Consider the following 15,076-nt stretch of genomic DNA (forward strand, 5'->3'; position numbering starts at 1 on the left):
ACTGCACTGTTTGTCTCCAGTGAGATCAGGGTGTACTGAATGGCTGGGCAGGTAGGAGGGCTCTGTGTGGAAAGTATTTGACAGATACAGACCTGGCTGGGATTCACATCTACATGTGTGTAAGGAAACCTATGGGCACTGGCTGTTATGCTCAAAATCACTTTTAAGGGCAAAGACATGCCTTATGTTAACTAAGGTCAGGAATTTCTTGTTACTATAGTTTAAATGTGAAGAATCTGTAATTATTAATACAGGTCTAATTGCTATGGAAAAAGGAAGAGTGGCAATGCAGTGCAAATTTTATACACACTGCTGGGTTTTTCCTCCTTTTCCTGCTCACCCTTCTCTGGCTCCCCATCATCTGGAGGTTGAGGTTCTGTGGTCTGGGGTGTACAGGTGGATGTCGCAGCGAGTTGTCAGCATGTCAACTGCTTCACTGGGACAGGTTTGACATTCCAGTGGGTGCTTTCTCCTTCCTTGCTCCAGGATCCATGTGGGGTAATTTCTTTCTTTGCTAACAGATTTTACACTCTTGATCTTTCTTCGTTGATATGCAGCTGTTATGTCCAAATTTCCTGCCTGTATTGTGACATTTATGCATGTCAGATACTACTTCTTTGTTTCCCATTATCCCTAAAGCCAGTTTTGTGCAGCTCCTGGTCTGCATTTCTTTATGGGTGGTGCTCCCTATGGGTGAGCTGTGTGTAGCTGTGGAATTCTCTGGTGCCAAGGCTGTGGCCCGCTCATGTTGAGTCGCCGCACTCAACGATGAACCTCATGTCTCCACTCTTGCTTGCACAGATTTCAACTTAGAAACCCTGTCTGCGGACTTTCTGTGAAGTTACTGTAGCATTGAGAATTAAAGTTGTTATTGGTTTGGTAGCAGCTGACGGATGGTCAGTCACGGCTGCATAGAGCTATGCTCGCCATGTCAGTGCAGGGTGGGCTGTTCCGCCCATAAACCGTCCGTGGCTGCCGTAGCTCCGGCTGCCCGGAGACTGCCCGGCACTGGGGTGGGGAGGAGCGCCTGTGCCGCTTCTGCCCGCCAGAGGGCGCCGCGGCGCCGCTCCGCCCCGTCCCTCCCCCCGGCGGTGGCGGCCGGTCGTGCCGGGCCCTGGCGGGGGGGCGGCACCGCCAGCAGCCGGAGGCCGCTCGCCCCGCTCCTGCGGCAGAGGCGGGCCGGCCGGCGCACCGAGCCCCGCTCCTCCGGACCCGGCTGTGCAGTTCGGCGGCCGGTGGCGACATGTCTCGGGAGCCTGGCTGCAAGCGCTGGCTCCTTCTCGCTGCGTGCGCTCACCTCTTCTTCCTTCTCCCGCTGCTCCGCACCCGGGGTGAGTGGCCGGGGGCCGGACCGGGCCGCCATGGCGAGGGGAAGGGAGGAGAGCCGGGGCTCTCGCCCGCTCCGCTGAGGTGTTGAGGGGAGGAGGGCACGGGACGGAGCTGGAGAGCTGGGGGTGCCCTGGAGCAGCCGCTTCCTCGCTCGTCCGTCCCGCCCCGTGGGGGAAGCGGGCGGGCAGGCGGCGGAGCCCTATCGCAGAAGTTTGTTGGAGAGCCGGGCTGCAGCCCGGAGCGGGCGGCGCGGGCTCCCCTCAGCCACCCCCGCTCACGGAGCCGGTGCTGTCATCGTCCGGACCGCTCCCCGTCCTGCGGGCCCCCTTCCGCACTGTGCGCGGGGAACAGGGCGGCGCGGAGCAGCCAACAGCCCGCATGTGGAACCCGGACCTCGGGGACAGCCCCTGAGGTCAGGGGGATCTCCGCTAAACAGCCAGCTGAAACCCACGCGTGCTCGGGTTGGGATCAGCGCCTCCCTGAGAGGAGTTGCTGAGGGGAGGTGGAAAGGCGATATGGCCTGGGTAAAATGTCAGCGTGGAGAAAAGAACACCGTATTACTGTGTTCTAGAGGTGTTCTTAACGTGTCTAGCCGGGTGGGAGAAGATGAGAAGGGTTAGTAGTGTGTCGGCAGTTGGATCGCTACAGGCTGTTGGACCCAGGAGCTGTTGCCGTGAGTGTAAGAGACAGGAACAGATATTTACATCTGTTCTGTTTCCCATTAGTTCTGTTCCTGAATGCTTCCATCTATGTCAGCAGAGGCTGATCAGTTTGTTCTAAGCTTCTGGATTTGTTTCTCTTCCTCTCCTGTGGCTTGTGGATCAAAATCCTGCAAGGGAAACTTGGTACAAGTACATCCTGATTCCAGCAAAGTAAAACAGGGATATTTTGATTTTTCTCATGTAAACCCCTTTTTCTTTCACCTATGCAGCTTGGGCTTTGGAGGAGATCTAATACTCTGCTACTCTCCCAAAGCTGTGTTTCATTCTTTCCAGGATGAGTAGTTTTGCTCCAGTGCTTCAGCAGGGTACTGTAGCACTGGTAACCTTGAACAGATTGTCATCACAGTCAGAGAATAACAGCTTCAGTTTTCTCTGTGTGTATGTGTATTTATTGTACATACTCACCTGCAGGTAGAAGGCAGCAATGGTGAGCTCTTGCTTGGGCAATTACCTCTTGTTTAGTAGGTCTCGGTTAATGCTGGTATACAGTTTGCTCACGGGAGGTTTATTGCAGGATCATGGTTTGCTTGTAGTTTTAAAAGTATCTTTTTAAATTAAAGTCTTTTCTTTCCTAAACACTCCATGCTTTTGAGGCAACCAATCAGCCTTGCTCTTGGAAAACAGAAATAATTTGGATTACATTTTGCAGAACAAAATAGCATGTCTGATGGCAGTTAAGTCATTTCATACATTCTGGCTTGCAGGTGGCAGCTTGAAGAATGGGAGAACATATTCAGATAATTTTTTTTTGGTCTTAATTCTAGAAAATCATAAGGGATAATGATGATGCTTTTACTGCTTTTCTTTGCTTGCCTTTATTATAAATATAGTGGTGTACCCGGCACTCATTTAGACATTTCAGTGGTTTGCTGTGGTGATTTCAGCTGCCTTCTTCCCATGTGTGCCATTAGTGTAAAGAAATAAAGTGAGTTGCTCATATGGCAAGCTTCAGATGCTGGAAATTTGCCTGCATCACCCCCTCCACTTCCTCCTTCCCTCTTCCTTTAAACTGTAATTAAAAATATAAAGAAATTATATTTTAAATGTTTTGTCTGTACAACATAATCAATGGCTTTTATTATTTGAAATGGTTATTATTAGTCAGGGGTTTGCTGTACATAAGTCATAGAATCATCACTTGTTTGTGGCTCATTTGAACTGATCCACAGCCCTGTGAGGTGTTTGGAATGACTCTGGGGTCAGTAAGCCCCAAATCAGACTGTAAAAGAGGAAGATAACAGAAGTGTTGCCTTTCTGCTTCAAATGGATTTTGTCTGTGAAAGGAAAAATGAACTCCTCAGTTTTTAACATCCTTTGCACTCAAAGGATGTAGACCTTTGGAATTTGTTTACACTGGAAAGGGTAGTACTGAACAAAGGATTGCACCTACATTTACAATGCGGTATTATATCACTATATATATTTATACAATGTACTGTATTTTAATACTACAGTATTTACATCCATTTTTCTAATAGCTTGTTGGCACATATGCCTGCAGTTCTGCTGCTAAACAATGATAATAACCAATTTTTACATTCTCATGTTATAAGCAACTCTGTTTACTTGAGAAAAATACATAGGAATTGAAGCTCCTTACATTACATTCTCTGATTAAATTTCTGGGTTTTGAATGGAAAATCCAAAATGTTGTCTAGCTTTTTCAGTGGATTTTAGTTCGGCTTTCAAAAGAAATAAACATAAGATTGATGAAAATAAAGAGCTTTATTTCTAAAATTTCTTTCCTTTTTTCTACTTATCCTCAGTTTTTGAGCATTTAGCAAAAGGAGGGGAGGGCTGGCAGTTGACATATTCAGCTTCTCGCTGCTTGTGCCAGATGATGTAAATAGCTGTGTATGTTAGCAAACTTCAAAGTATGCAATGCATCAAATAATGACATAATAAAAATAAAATTAAGAGGTGCATTTAAGACAGTGCCTTGCTGGGTTTTTTTTCTGCTTTAGAAAGCCTTGTTTGCAGGATATTGTGCAGTTAATCATTCTTGCCTTTTTGGTTACTGTGATGTCTAGCAGTTTGAACTTCTACCAGGTAATCAGTTTCTTCTCTCAATGTTTATTTTCCCTGTGCTCTGTGGTAAGTCAGTGGTCCCTTTTGAGCTATGCTTGCACTGCATCAAAAAACTCAAAGGGACTGGAGGAAATTCTGGATTTAGCTAATGTACCTCTAGCTCCAGAGATTGATGTGTGTCTTGGGGAGTTCTGTGCTGAAAGAAATCTGTTGCAGTTGTGTGAATTAATGTTTGGACATGGAAAGTTACTGTTCTGTTATAGGAGCATCTAATAGTTCCCAGACATAGATCATGCTTGTTTGTGCACCTGCATTTTACAGACAACAAAAAGATATCCTTGCCACAGAGAGTTTACTTTTCTACCTGTGTTGTACAATCAATCTGGTCACTAGCTGCATGTGTAGTTAGAATTTTTCTGTCTGAGGTCCCCTGCACACACCTTTCTCTTGGGAGTGAATTGTGGGTGGATGAATTAATCTTAGGGATGTCCAGCTGTGCTCAAGTACAGCATTTCCTACCTACCCCGTAGCTCCTTTGTTGATCAGTTGTATGCCAACCACGTTTACCACATTCTTCTGATGCCACCCTTTTCCCAGTAAATCCTTAGAAGAGGGTACTTATTTCCAGGCCGAGATACCATGTTGCTCAGACAAAGCAGTCCTGGCCATATGTTAGTAAGACTTGAATTTACTCTGCAAGTGCATCACAGTTTACTTCTTAAGACTGCTTTACTCATGTCAAATTATGTGTGCAGAGCAGATTTGCTAATAAGGTAGTAGAGGGGCTACAGCATATTTGTATGAAATAAATCCGTACAGTCTGCCATAGTGAAAAGCTTGGTTGCTGCTGGGTGAAGACTGGAGGCTTTTCTTTTGGTATCTTCAGGGGTCTGCTAATCTGTTTAGTGAATGGTTCTTCAGTAGTTTAAAAATAGTCTGAACAGTTCTTGTCTTATTAAAATGTACTAAGTGGAGAAAGTCTTCCTGGAGTATTTAGTGTAAAAGATAATAAGTTGTTTTAATATGTTTATTTGTTGGAAAAGAAGGGGAGGCTGCATGTCTGAAATCACTGGGTGTGAGAGTAGTGGTATAGAGAGACACTTCAGCATTCATCAGAGATACTGGTTTGTCTAATAAATGATATGTGTGAGTGTTTGTGAGTGTTGAAGTTGCACTGTATGTCAGGGCAGCTGCAACAGAAGTAATTTTTAGCCAGGCATGTTCAATCTACCACTGTCCTCAACAATACAGAAAGATTGGTGTGGAAGGTAGTCAGGAGAGCTGGTTGATTTTTCCAGGTTCATCTCCTGCAAGCTCAAAAATGGTCCATCCCCATGTGCAGGAAGGCAAGCAAAGATGGCAGGAGGCCTACAGACATGGACAAGGAGCTCAAAACCCAGACATGAAAAGGAAGCATGCAAGAGATGGAAACAGGGTCAGGTCATTCCAGGAGTAATATGGAGACACTGTCTTGAGAGTGCAGGTATGCTGTTAGGAAAGCCAGAACCCATGTGGAGTTGAATCTGGCAAACTTGTGAAAAGCAAGAAAAAGGTCTTGGCTTCTACAGGTGTATCAACAGCAAAAGGGAGACTAGGGAAAAATGTTTCTGAATCTGGGGAGAGCCTTGGTTAAAAAAAGGACATGGAAAAGTGTGAGGAACTCAAAACCTTCTTTGCCTTGGTCTATACTGGTAAGACTCACCTTTGGCAGTCCCAGGCCCCTGAAACACATGGGAAAGTCTGGAGCAAGGAGGATTTACTCTCACTGGAGGAGGACCAGTTCAAGGGGCATTAAAACAAACTGGACATGCAGAAGTCCACAGGATCTGATGGCAGGCACCCACAAGAGCTTGACAGTGTCAATGCAGGCCACTCTTGGTAATCTTTGAAAGGTCATGGTGACTGAGGAAGATTCCTGGAGTATAGAAGAGAGCAAATGTCGCTCTTGTCTTCAAGGAGGGCAAGGAAGTTAATCTGGGAAAACTATAGGTCAGCCAGTGCCATCTCAATCCCTGGGAAGGTGACAGAGCAGATAGTCCTGGATACTATTACCAACCAAGGAAGGACAAGACAAATATATGAAAGGACAAGAAGGTGACTGGGAGATGTCAGGATGTTTTTATGAAGGCCTGCCCAACCTAAAAGACTTCAGTGATGAGAGGAGTGCTTTCATGAAAGTGGGGAAAGCAGAGAATGTTGTTTATCTCAACTTTATCACAGAGTTCAATGCTGTATCCTGTAATGTCATACACAAACTGAAGTATGGGCTAGATATGTAGACAGGTGAATCGGAAACTGACTTGCTGGGCTCATGGGCTCTGATTGGTGGCATGGTGTGCTCTAGGGGCTGATTATGGCTGCAGTAGTGTTTAATCTCTTCATTAATGGCCTGGGCAGTGGGACAAGGTGAACCCTCATGAAGTTTGCAGAGGAATTAGAATGGGTAGGAGAGGTTGATACCCCAGCTGCCATTCAGAGGGACCTTAGTGGGCTGGAGAAACAGGCAAACAGAAAACTTGGACAACCAAGTTCAACATAAGGAAATGACAAGTCCTGCCCCTAGCCAAGAATTCACCCCATACACCAGTGCACACTGAGGGCACACTTTGGAAAGCAGCTTTGCAGAACGTGAGGGTCCTGATTGGCAACAAACTGTGAACCAGCAGTGTGCCACTGTGGCAGAGATGGCCAGCAGCCTCTTGGGCTGCATTAGGAAGAGTTTGCAGCAGGTTGAGGTACGTGGGTCCTTCCTATCTGCTCAGCCCTAGTGAGGCATATCTGGGGTGCTTTGTCCAGGTCTGGGTTCCCCAGTACAAGAGACATGGATATACTGGAGTGAGCCCAGCAAAGAAACATTAAGATAATTAATGGGAGCACCTGATGTATGAGTTGAGGAACTGGGACTGTTCAACCTGGAGAAGAGAAGGTTCAGGGAGGATTTTGCCAACATGTGTAAATACCTGATGGGGGCAGTAAAGAAGACAGCCAGACCCTGTGGGGCCTAACAGCACGAGGTAGTTGACAGAAACTGAAACACAGGAAACTCCGTTTAAACATGTGTTGGGTTTTTTTTTTGTTTGATTTTTTTTTCTTTTTCTTTTTACTCCTAAGAGTAATTCAACACTGGAAGAGATTGCTTGGAGAGTTTATGGAATATCTGTCCTAGGAAGTACTCAGAACCTGACTAGACAGGTCCTGAGCATCCTGCTCTCATGGGAGTTGAACTAGATTATCTTCCAGAATCTTTTTCAACTTCAACAATTCTGTAATATGAAGATACGTAGGTTGTTAAAATAATACCCTGAAGAGGAATTAGCTGTGCTCTCAAACACATAGTATGCAATAGGTCTTTTTTTCCCCCCCAGGTTATCTGAGTGTTGTTTGATTTGTTTCAAGGATCATGTGCATTAATATTTTATAAATCTTACAAGCAGTGTGGCACAGGGTTTTGAATGCTGCAGTTTTGAAGGCAGCATCTTTGAGCAACCCTGGTCTAATAGGAGGTGTCCCTGCCCATGGCAAGGGGATTAGAACTAGATGATCTTTAAGGTCCTTTCCAAGTATAACCGTTCTATAATCCCTTGTCAATCACAGTTGTTTCAGATCTCTCGTGCTGTTCCGCAGCTGAAAGTCCTGAGAATTCTGCTTGTGTTCAGTTTTGCAACTAAGCCGAATTTACCAGAGGATGCTTCTTCAGGTTGATACTATGTAATTACTACATTTCGCAGTGTAACAGTGTTTTGTGTTGATCTTGTAATTAGGGTCTTGTAAAGTAGATGGTGTGGGTCTGGTTTGCGTAGGTGAAGATATTCCTTATTTGGAGCTCATAAGTACTGTTACATTGGAAGAGAAGGAGAAAAATGATCAGAACATGCTGTCATCAAGGGATATGATAGGCATATTGAGGTATTCTCTGTGCACTTTTGAACTAGAAGTTTAAAACATTTGCTTGAGGATAACATTTGGGGGAACACTCCTACTTGTACTCTTTTTTCTTCTTCCTGGCTAAATGCCTTACTAAATGTAGCTATGGTCAACATGAGTCTAGTGGTTTAGAATTTTCGGATGTCTGGATCTAGTGGTGTGATTTGAGATTCAAATTAGTCGAGACCTGAAATGTAATTGTGAAACTCAGCTCTTAGACACTTGATGAAATTAGGTCTCCAGTGGAAAGAGCATAGGGATATAGCTAATTAGAGGTGAAGTGCCACAGCCTTTGGACAAGCTTGTCTTCTTGCTTTTCTGCATTCCAAGTTTCTAGCGTCTCAAAGGAATTGACAATTGCTAGTAATTCACTTTAAATTATTATTGCTTGAATTTGCTTTCAAACTTGCAGTGAGTCACTTCACTGAATCTGTTGATCTTTTTCTGCCCCAGGTTTTAAGAAACCCATCAACTTGACCATGATGAGTAGTGTCTTGAGTTCCTTCCAAATTATAGCAACTTACTTGAATTTGCATCCCTTTAGTATCTTTAAGAAAAAGACTCCATATGAAGACCATTAGCAAACCTTTTGTATGTTAAATGTAACTACTTTTACAAATGAGCAAGATGAGTCAAATTGATTAGATGACTACATCAACAAGAAAAAAACCTCACAACCAAGAACCCTTTTTGATGATGATTTTTCTAATACAAATCAGAAATATGTGTATAAGATGGTGTCAGTATAAAAGGTTTAAGATAATGCTCTGTCTTTGCAAATTAGCTCTTTGGGGTCTCTGTTCTTTTTCTAAATTTTTATTTTCTTATACATTAACAAGGTTGACTATTGTTCGAAGATGGCATTCCAAGCATGTGACAGCTATCTTAAAGCTTGATAGAAATTTCTGTCAGGTGCTGTCAGTTTCTTTGGTTCCAAATGTAGCTTTGGTACTCCTAATGTAAACCTAAAGATAGAGTCAAGTGTAGGTGTCCCTTTATGCTGTTGTCAAGTGAACTACTGGACTGAACAGATTTTATTGTTTTGTTTTAATGGGATTTATTTGTCTTGAAGCCAAGGTAAATTGGCTTCACATCAAAGAGTGATCTTTTCAGGAATGTATAGGAATAGAATTGTCAGGCAGCAAATACATAAATTCTGTAAGAACGGACTGCCTTATGTTCATAAAGATTATTACAAATATAGTAACATTGAATGTGAAAATATTCCTAAATTTTTTTTCATTTGCTGCATAACTTTGTCAAGTGTGAAAATGAGCTCCTATAAAATGAAAAAAGTCTGCTTTTTCTTTCAGCTTTTGCTGTAATTCCTGAAGGTGCAGAAGATGAGACTGAATTACCAGTGCTGCAGGTAATAAATTTTAATTGCCAGAGCAGGAACATTTTACAGACATTATAAAATCATCTAGAAGATACCAGAGCAGAAGGCTCAACATCTGTGACATTGATTATTTTGATCATTGACTTCAGTGGTACTAAATGTCACATAATGTCTTTCTGTTCTGTGTACCATATGAGATACCTTTAATGGGACACAAGTTGCACATAGTACTACTCTTCTGGTACTACCAGGATCTCAATTTATACCATGGATTCTTAGCATTACTAGTACAAACTTACACTTACTAGTACACACTTACACTTACAGTTTTGGTTTCTTTCTTATGCTGGATTTGCTGACTTATGCCGATATTTGTGTGAAGAGAAATGGGTTTGGAGGGTTTTGTTGTGGAACGAAATTATAATTTATAAAACAATTTATTTTCTTTATTCTAGGGTCAGCTGAAGAGTGCATTGGAAACTTATAGTAAAAAAATCCATGGCGATTTTGCATTGCTTCTACAAGCTGATAGTGTTATTGCTGTTGAGAACAGGTTTTGGGTAGTTTTTATTAGTTCAGACATGGGGTTTGCTTTCTTGTGGGTTTTCTTAGATATCTAATACACTGAGAGGGAAATGGCTGCCTCCCTGCTAAATCAGCATTATTGCATTTTGCTGGCCAAGCTGTGGCTCAAGTAAAGCTTGCGTATGAAATTTCAAGCTAGCAGGTTAGAATTAATGCTCAGAACTAGCAGCAGCATTAAATAACATAATAGGGTGTAGGTGTGTATGCATCTGTCTCCTTCAACAAAATTCTAGCTACCTTATTTTTTTATATATATATGTGTGTGTAACAGAAACCTATGTATGTATAAAAAAGGCTGAAGGGAGGAAAATTAAAGTCTGGAATGAATCAAGAGTTAGAATCTGTAAATGCCATTCAGATCTAGTGATCTCACATCAAATGCAATATAAGCATGGTCTGAGATACATGTTTCTAAACAATTTTTGGTGTTCATTATTGCTATATCTACAGTAATTTTCATAAATGAAATAAATCCCTTATTGCAAACGGCTGATCTGCTGCAGTGTCTGGCAGACTACTTAATGTCATTCTATTTTCATTACTTGTAAGTTACTGCTTGTCAAATTCCATTGCAGTCTTAATCTAACTGTTTATAATGTTATTATGCCTATGTAGGATGTAATTTATGAAGGCTTTCCTCCTGTTTGGGTGTTTCAAAACCTTCTCTTAGATGAACTCTCCAGGCCAAAATACTTTTTTTCTCTTTCTTTTTTTTTTTTCTTAATTTTAACAGGGAAGTGATAATGAGCAACAATGGTTTTGTTTTAATAAAGGTAAATGTAAAATATGGCTTGTTCATTACACTGTGTACCACAGAACACATACTGTTTTGTTTGCATAGAAAATTAATCTTCCCCTGTTGTTTATGATACAGATTAGCTTTAAAATGTGTGTGCATTATGCTCTAAGATGGCAGTACTGTATATAGTCATCAAAATAATTTAAGTTTATAATATTTTTGTCAACTGTATTGACCTCATCAGCAAAAAAGGGTCATAAACATGTATGCAATGCAGTCACTCTTGAAAAGGTTTTGCAGATGGGTACCAAGGAAGTTGGAGCTTAGGCATTTCAGTGTAAAAGTCAGTTCTGAACAGAGGAAGAGATCGTCTGATGCAAGTAGGACTAAAAGGATTAGATGGATATGATATTTTAAAAAGGGGGGGAGGAAAAATGTGTTTATAAATAGGAATTAAGTCACAAGGCTAGGAAAACTGCAAAAGAGCCTGTTATTGAGGAGTGCCTTGGATGGTGTTTCTATCTGAAGGTTTTAAAACACTTGAACCAAGATAAATGCCACAGCAACCTTATGCAATTAATAAAGATGATCTTGATTTTTACACGTGAAGAAAACAAAGCACTAAGGTGCTGTTACCAGGGAGAAATTGGGCAAGAAATTAAGGCTCTGTTATCCTTCCTGTAATTTTTGTAGGAAGCACATAGCTATTTCTCCGGTTCTATGTCTCTGCCAGTCTTAAACAACACCTTTCTACCCAGCCTCTGTTATGTAGAAGCAATTGAGTATGCTCCCAGGATATTTTTGTATATGTTTCTTGGTTTCCTGGTTAATGATGCAGATGCAGTGTCATTGTTATCTGTTCTCCAGAACTCTGCTAAAACTCCATCACAAATGTATGTAGGTGATACCTGAGTAAATCCCAATGAAATCATGTTATGTGCAACAGCTTTTTCATACTTGTCTTGATGTAAATTGCTTTTGAGTCTTCCTTTAGGAATTGTGTTTCAATAGATGCTTGATAGTGGATCAAATGAGTAAGAGTGTGCTGGAGTTTTTTTTGTATTATAGAGCTCCATATTCCAATATTTGTGCTCAGGAGATACATGTATATAAATATATATATTTATATATATATATATAAGGACATGGCATTCTCTTTTTTTTCCCTATTATTCTCTTACTGTATTGTCTAAGTAATAGTATATAAACATGTAGAATATCTGTTTCAGCTCTTGATGATGAAAAGCTTTTTACATTAGTTTTTATTACTTCTTGAGATAAAACCTCTGTGTGTGCATTTATAATCTGGTGAATGCTTTGACTCCCTGTGTTTATAGAAATATTTGAGATTTTGTGTGTATTCTTATTTTGCTTTCTCTCCTTTTGTCTAGAAGTCTAAAAAAAGTGGAACAATTAGTAAAATAAGCAGAGGTAAGTACTGTACAGTCTGTGTTTGTTTTCAGTTGTGGCTGCCTTTTTAGTGTAAATAAAGTATGGTTATGCTTTGAAAAGTGACTCTGTGAACAGTGCCTAAATGCTCAACGGCATTGTTAGGTAATTACTGATTCCCAAGTATTTAATCTTTTTTTTTTTTTTCTTTGCTCATGTAGTCTCATCAAACAGAAGTTTCTTGATCTTTGTGCTTGCAGTTCTTATAGTTAACTAATTTTCTGAAAATGTGTGCTTGCACTTTGAAGCTGATGCATTGCTTTTTGTGGTCCCTAATGTGTTAAAATCAAATTTCATGATACTTAGTAGCTGTTCTTGTGCAAAAATTAATATGAAACTGAATTTTACCATTCTACCAGGCTCTCGTGGTACTTGCAGTAAGTAGCGTTACTATAAATTACTTGCAACAACTTGTAATAACTTTGTAATATCTAGAAGAAAGCATTTAAATATTTTATATGTATTTAATATTTTTTTACTGGACATGAGATAAATTATGAGAAAAAAAATCTGCAAGCTTCTGCCTTTTCTGAAAAAAAACTCTGATGTCCTTCCAGCAAAAAAGTATACAGACCTGAGATAAGGACTTGCAGTCTCTGCAGTATAGGCTAGGTCTGCCTCTGCTTTACTACAGCAGCTCAGTTCTTAAAGCAACTTGGACTCTTAATGGTACTTCTCATTCTTCTAAAACCTGAGCACTTGATTCTGCTTGTTCTTAAAGAGCCTCCTTAACCATGTCTCTGTTGTAGCAGTTTCTGAGTAGCTGCGTGTTCATTCTTACATCAAAGCTGAGCACTGAGTTTTGGCATTCTTGTAGTGGAGTTGCTAACAGAACTGTGAATGGTGCTGAGAAGATCTGGTTTTTGTTTGTTGGCTTTTTTGAACTTGGTTGCAAGCTATGGCCCTGACACATAAAACCACTTTTGTGGAAAATAACAAAATGCCTTGTCCCATTTATGTCTCATTTTGCCATTGAAAGTTCAGGATCTGTCCATGGAAGCTTTATTGCTCTGTTTACCTATTAACCCAACCGGAAAGGTTGGTGTCATAGACCGCTTCCTCTTTGTGTTCTTTCATCTCTTTCTGTGCAATCTTATAGACAGGTGTTGGTTGTTGCTTTTATTGCTCCCAGCAGACCTGCTGTGTCTCAGTTTGTAAAATGCCCAGGGAGGCATTGACAGACTCCTTTTTTTTTTCACTTTTGACAGTCTCATTACTTAAGAACGTTATAGTTAGGAATGTTACAATCTAGAATCATGGAATCAGAATGGTTTGGATTGGAAGGGACCTTGAAGATCATCCAGTTCCACCCCCCTGCCATGGGCAGGGACACCATCCACTAGACCAGGTTGCTCAAAGCCCCATCCAGCTTGGTCTTGAGCACTGCCAGGGATGGAGCATTCACAACTTCTCTGGGCAACCCGTTCCATTCCTTCACCACTCTCACAGTGAAGAACTTCTTCCTAATATCCACTCTAAATCTACCCTCTTTCATTTTAAAACTGTCCCCCCCATGCTATTACTACATGCCCTTGTAAAAAGTCCCTCTCCATAATTCTCGTAGGCCCTCTTTAGGTACTGGAAGCTGCTCTTAAGGTCTCCTGGAGCCTTTTCAAGACAATGATATCATGTGGGACAGTGACAAATTTTTTTTGCACAAGCCCAGGTAGATGTGACTTAGAATTATAGTATGGTTTGTATTGGAAGGGATGTTATAGGTCAGATAGTTCCAACCCCCCTGCTTATGCCACTGGCTTGTAATCTTTGTGGAAAGTTACCTTGCTTAATGTTTCCACAGGCAGCATCACATCTGTCCCCAGATGGTAGGCTGCATTACTGACCAGCAATATTTTCAGGTTTTAGAATATTTGAATAATAAAAGCAAATTTTTCCTTGAAGTGAGGCACTGGCTATTTCAGGGTAGTGTGCAATGATTTAGCTTTGTTTGGAAACTCAATGAAATACTACGCTTGGGAGTGCAAGTTCTCTAGATTTGTCTGCAGTCTGTGGAAACAGAGGGGCACTTCCAGAGGGCTGCTGAGATCCAAGAGAGGTTGAGTCATTCCTTCACCACAGGAGTATCTCCTAGCTTTTGGCTGTGGGTTAAGGGGGTGTTTGATTAGGGGGTTTTCTGTTCTTTTTTTTCAAAGAGTATGTTAAATGAGAGAAGAAGAATGAAGTAGTCTTGAGGTTTTGGTTTTATTTCTTTGATTCTTGCAAATATGGTGATGTTACACTTTTTCTGATCTGCAAATACCTGCAATATTCTGAAAGGATCAAAAGCACTTTTTGCAGTTACATCCTTTTAATATCCCTCCTGGCCTAGTTCTGTGTTTCATCTAGGCTCTCTAGGAATTCATGACGGAAATTTGGGAAGAAAGGTGAGAGCAACATGCATGGTTTAAATAAGTTTTTTTTTCTTCGGTATCAGAACAAATGTGTAGGTGATGAACCTCTTTTTTCAAGTAAGCGTTAGGACACATCATGAGCTCTGAAGTGGTAAACAACATACTTTGTGTATTACAAAAGTATGAATGGGTGTGCAGTTGATGGAGAGACAACTGGATACTAGTATTTCGAATTTCAAGAAGTAAACAAGTGTACTAAGATTGTAGGGTATTTGGATTTGATTTTAAAAGGGGTTTAGATGTTGGTAAGTTTACTAAAATACTGGAAATAGAAATACTGGAAATATTCAAACTGTGTTCATAGGGAGTATTTGAATTTAGGATGACTTTCAGTTCTCATGCAGCAGACCATAAACAGAAATCAGTCATTACAGTGCTTATAGCATACATGATAAATAAGTATGCACACAAAGATGTGATTGTGTATCTGTATATATGTCTGTCTATATATATGCATACACTGCCTTTAATCCGGAAGGATCCCAGTAACTTTATATAAACACAAATTATTATTCCTAGAGTAAAAAGACTTGGTGTTACTTTTAACTGTGGA

General features: G+C 41.1%; 1 protein-coding gene across 1 annotated transcript in view; it reads left to right on the forward strand.

Annotated features, from left to right (window-relative positions):
* The first annotated feature begins 1,130 nt into the window (after positions 1-1,130).
* Positions 1,131-15,076, forward strand: part of B3GLCT (beta 3-glucosyltransferase) — a 51,852-nt gene continuing 37,906 nt past the window's right edge. The window contains exons 1-3 of the mRNA XM_034060112.1: positions 1,131-1,331; positions 9,317-9,372; positions 12,058-12,097. Of these exons, the coding sequence (XP_033916003.1) occupies positions 1,244-1,331; positions 9,317-9,372; positions 12,058-12,097 (184 nt within the window). The 5' untranslated portion in view covers positions 1,131-1,243. The remainder of the gene's footprint in view (positions 1,332-9,316; positions 9,373-12,057; positions 12,098-15,076) is intronic.

The sequence above is a fragment of the Melopsittacus undulatus genome, chromosome 2 (assembly GCF_012275295.1).
Source record: "Melopsittacus undulatus isolate bMelUnd1 chromosome 2, bMelUnd1.mat.Z, whole genome shotgun sequence".
NCBI classification, from domain to species: Eukaryota; Metazoa; Chordata; class Aves; order Psittaciformes; family Psittaculidae; genus Melopsittacus; species Melopsittacus undulatus.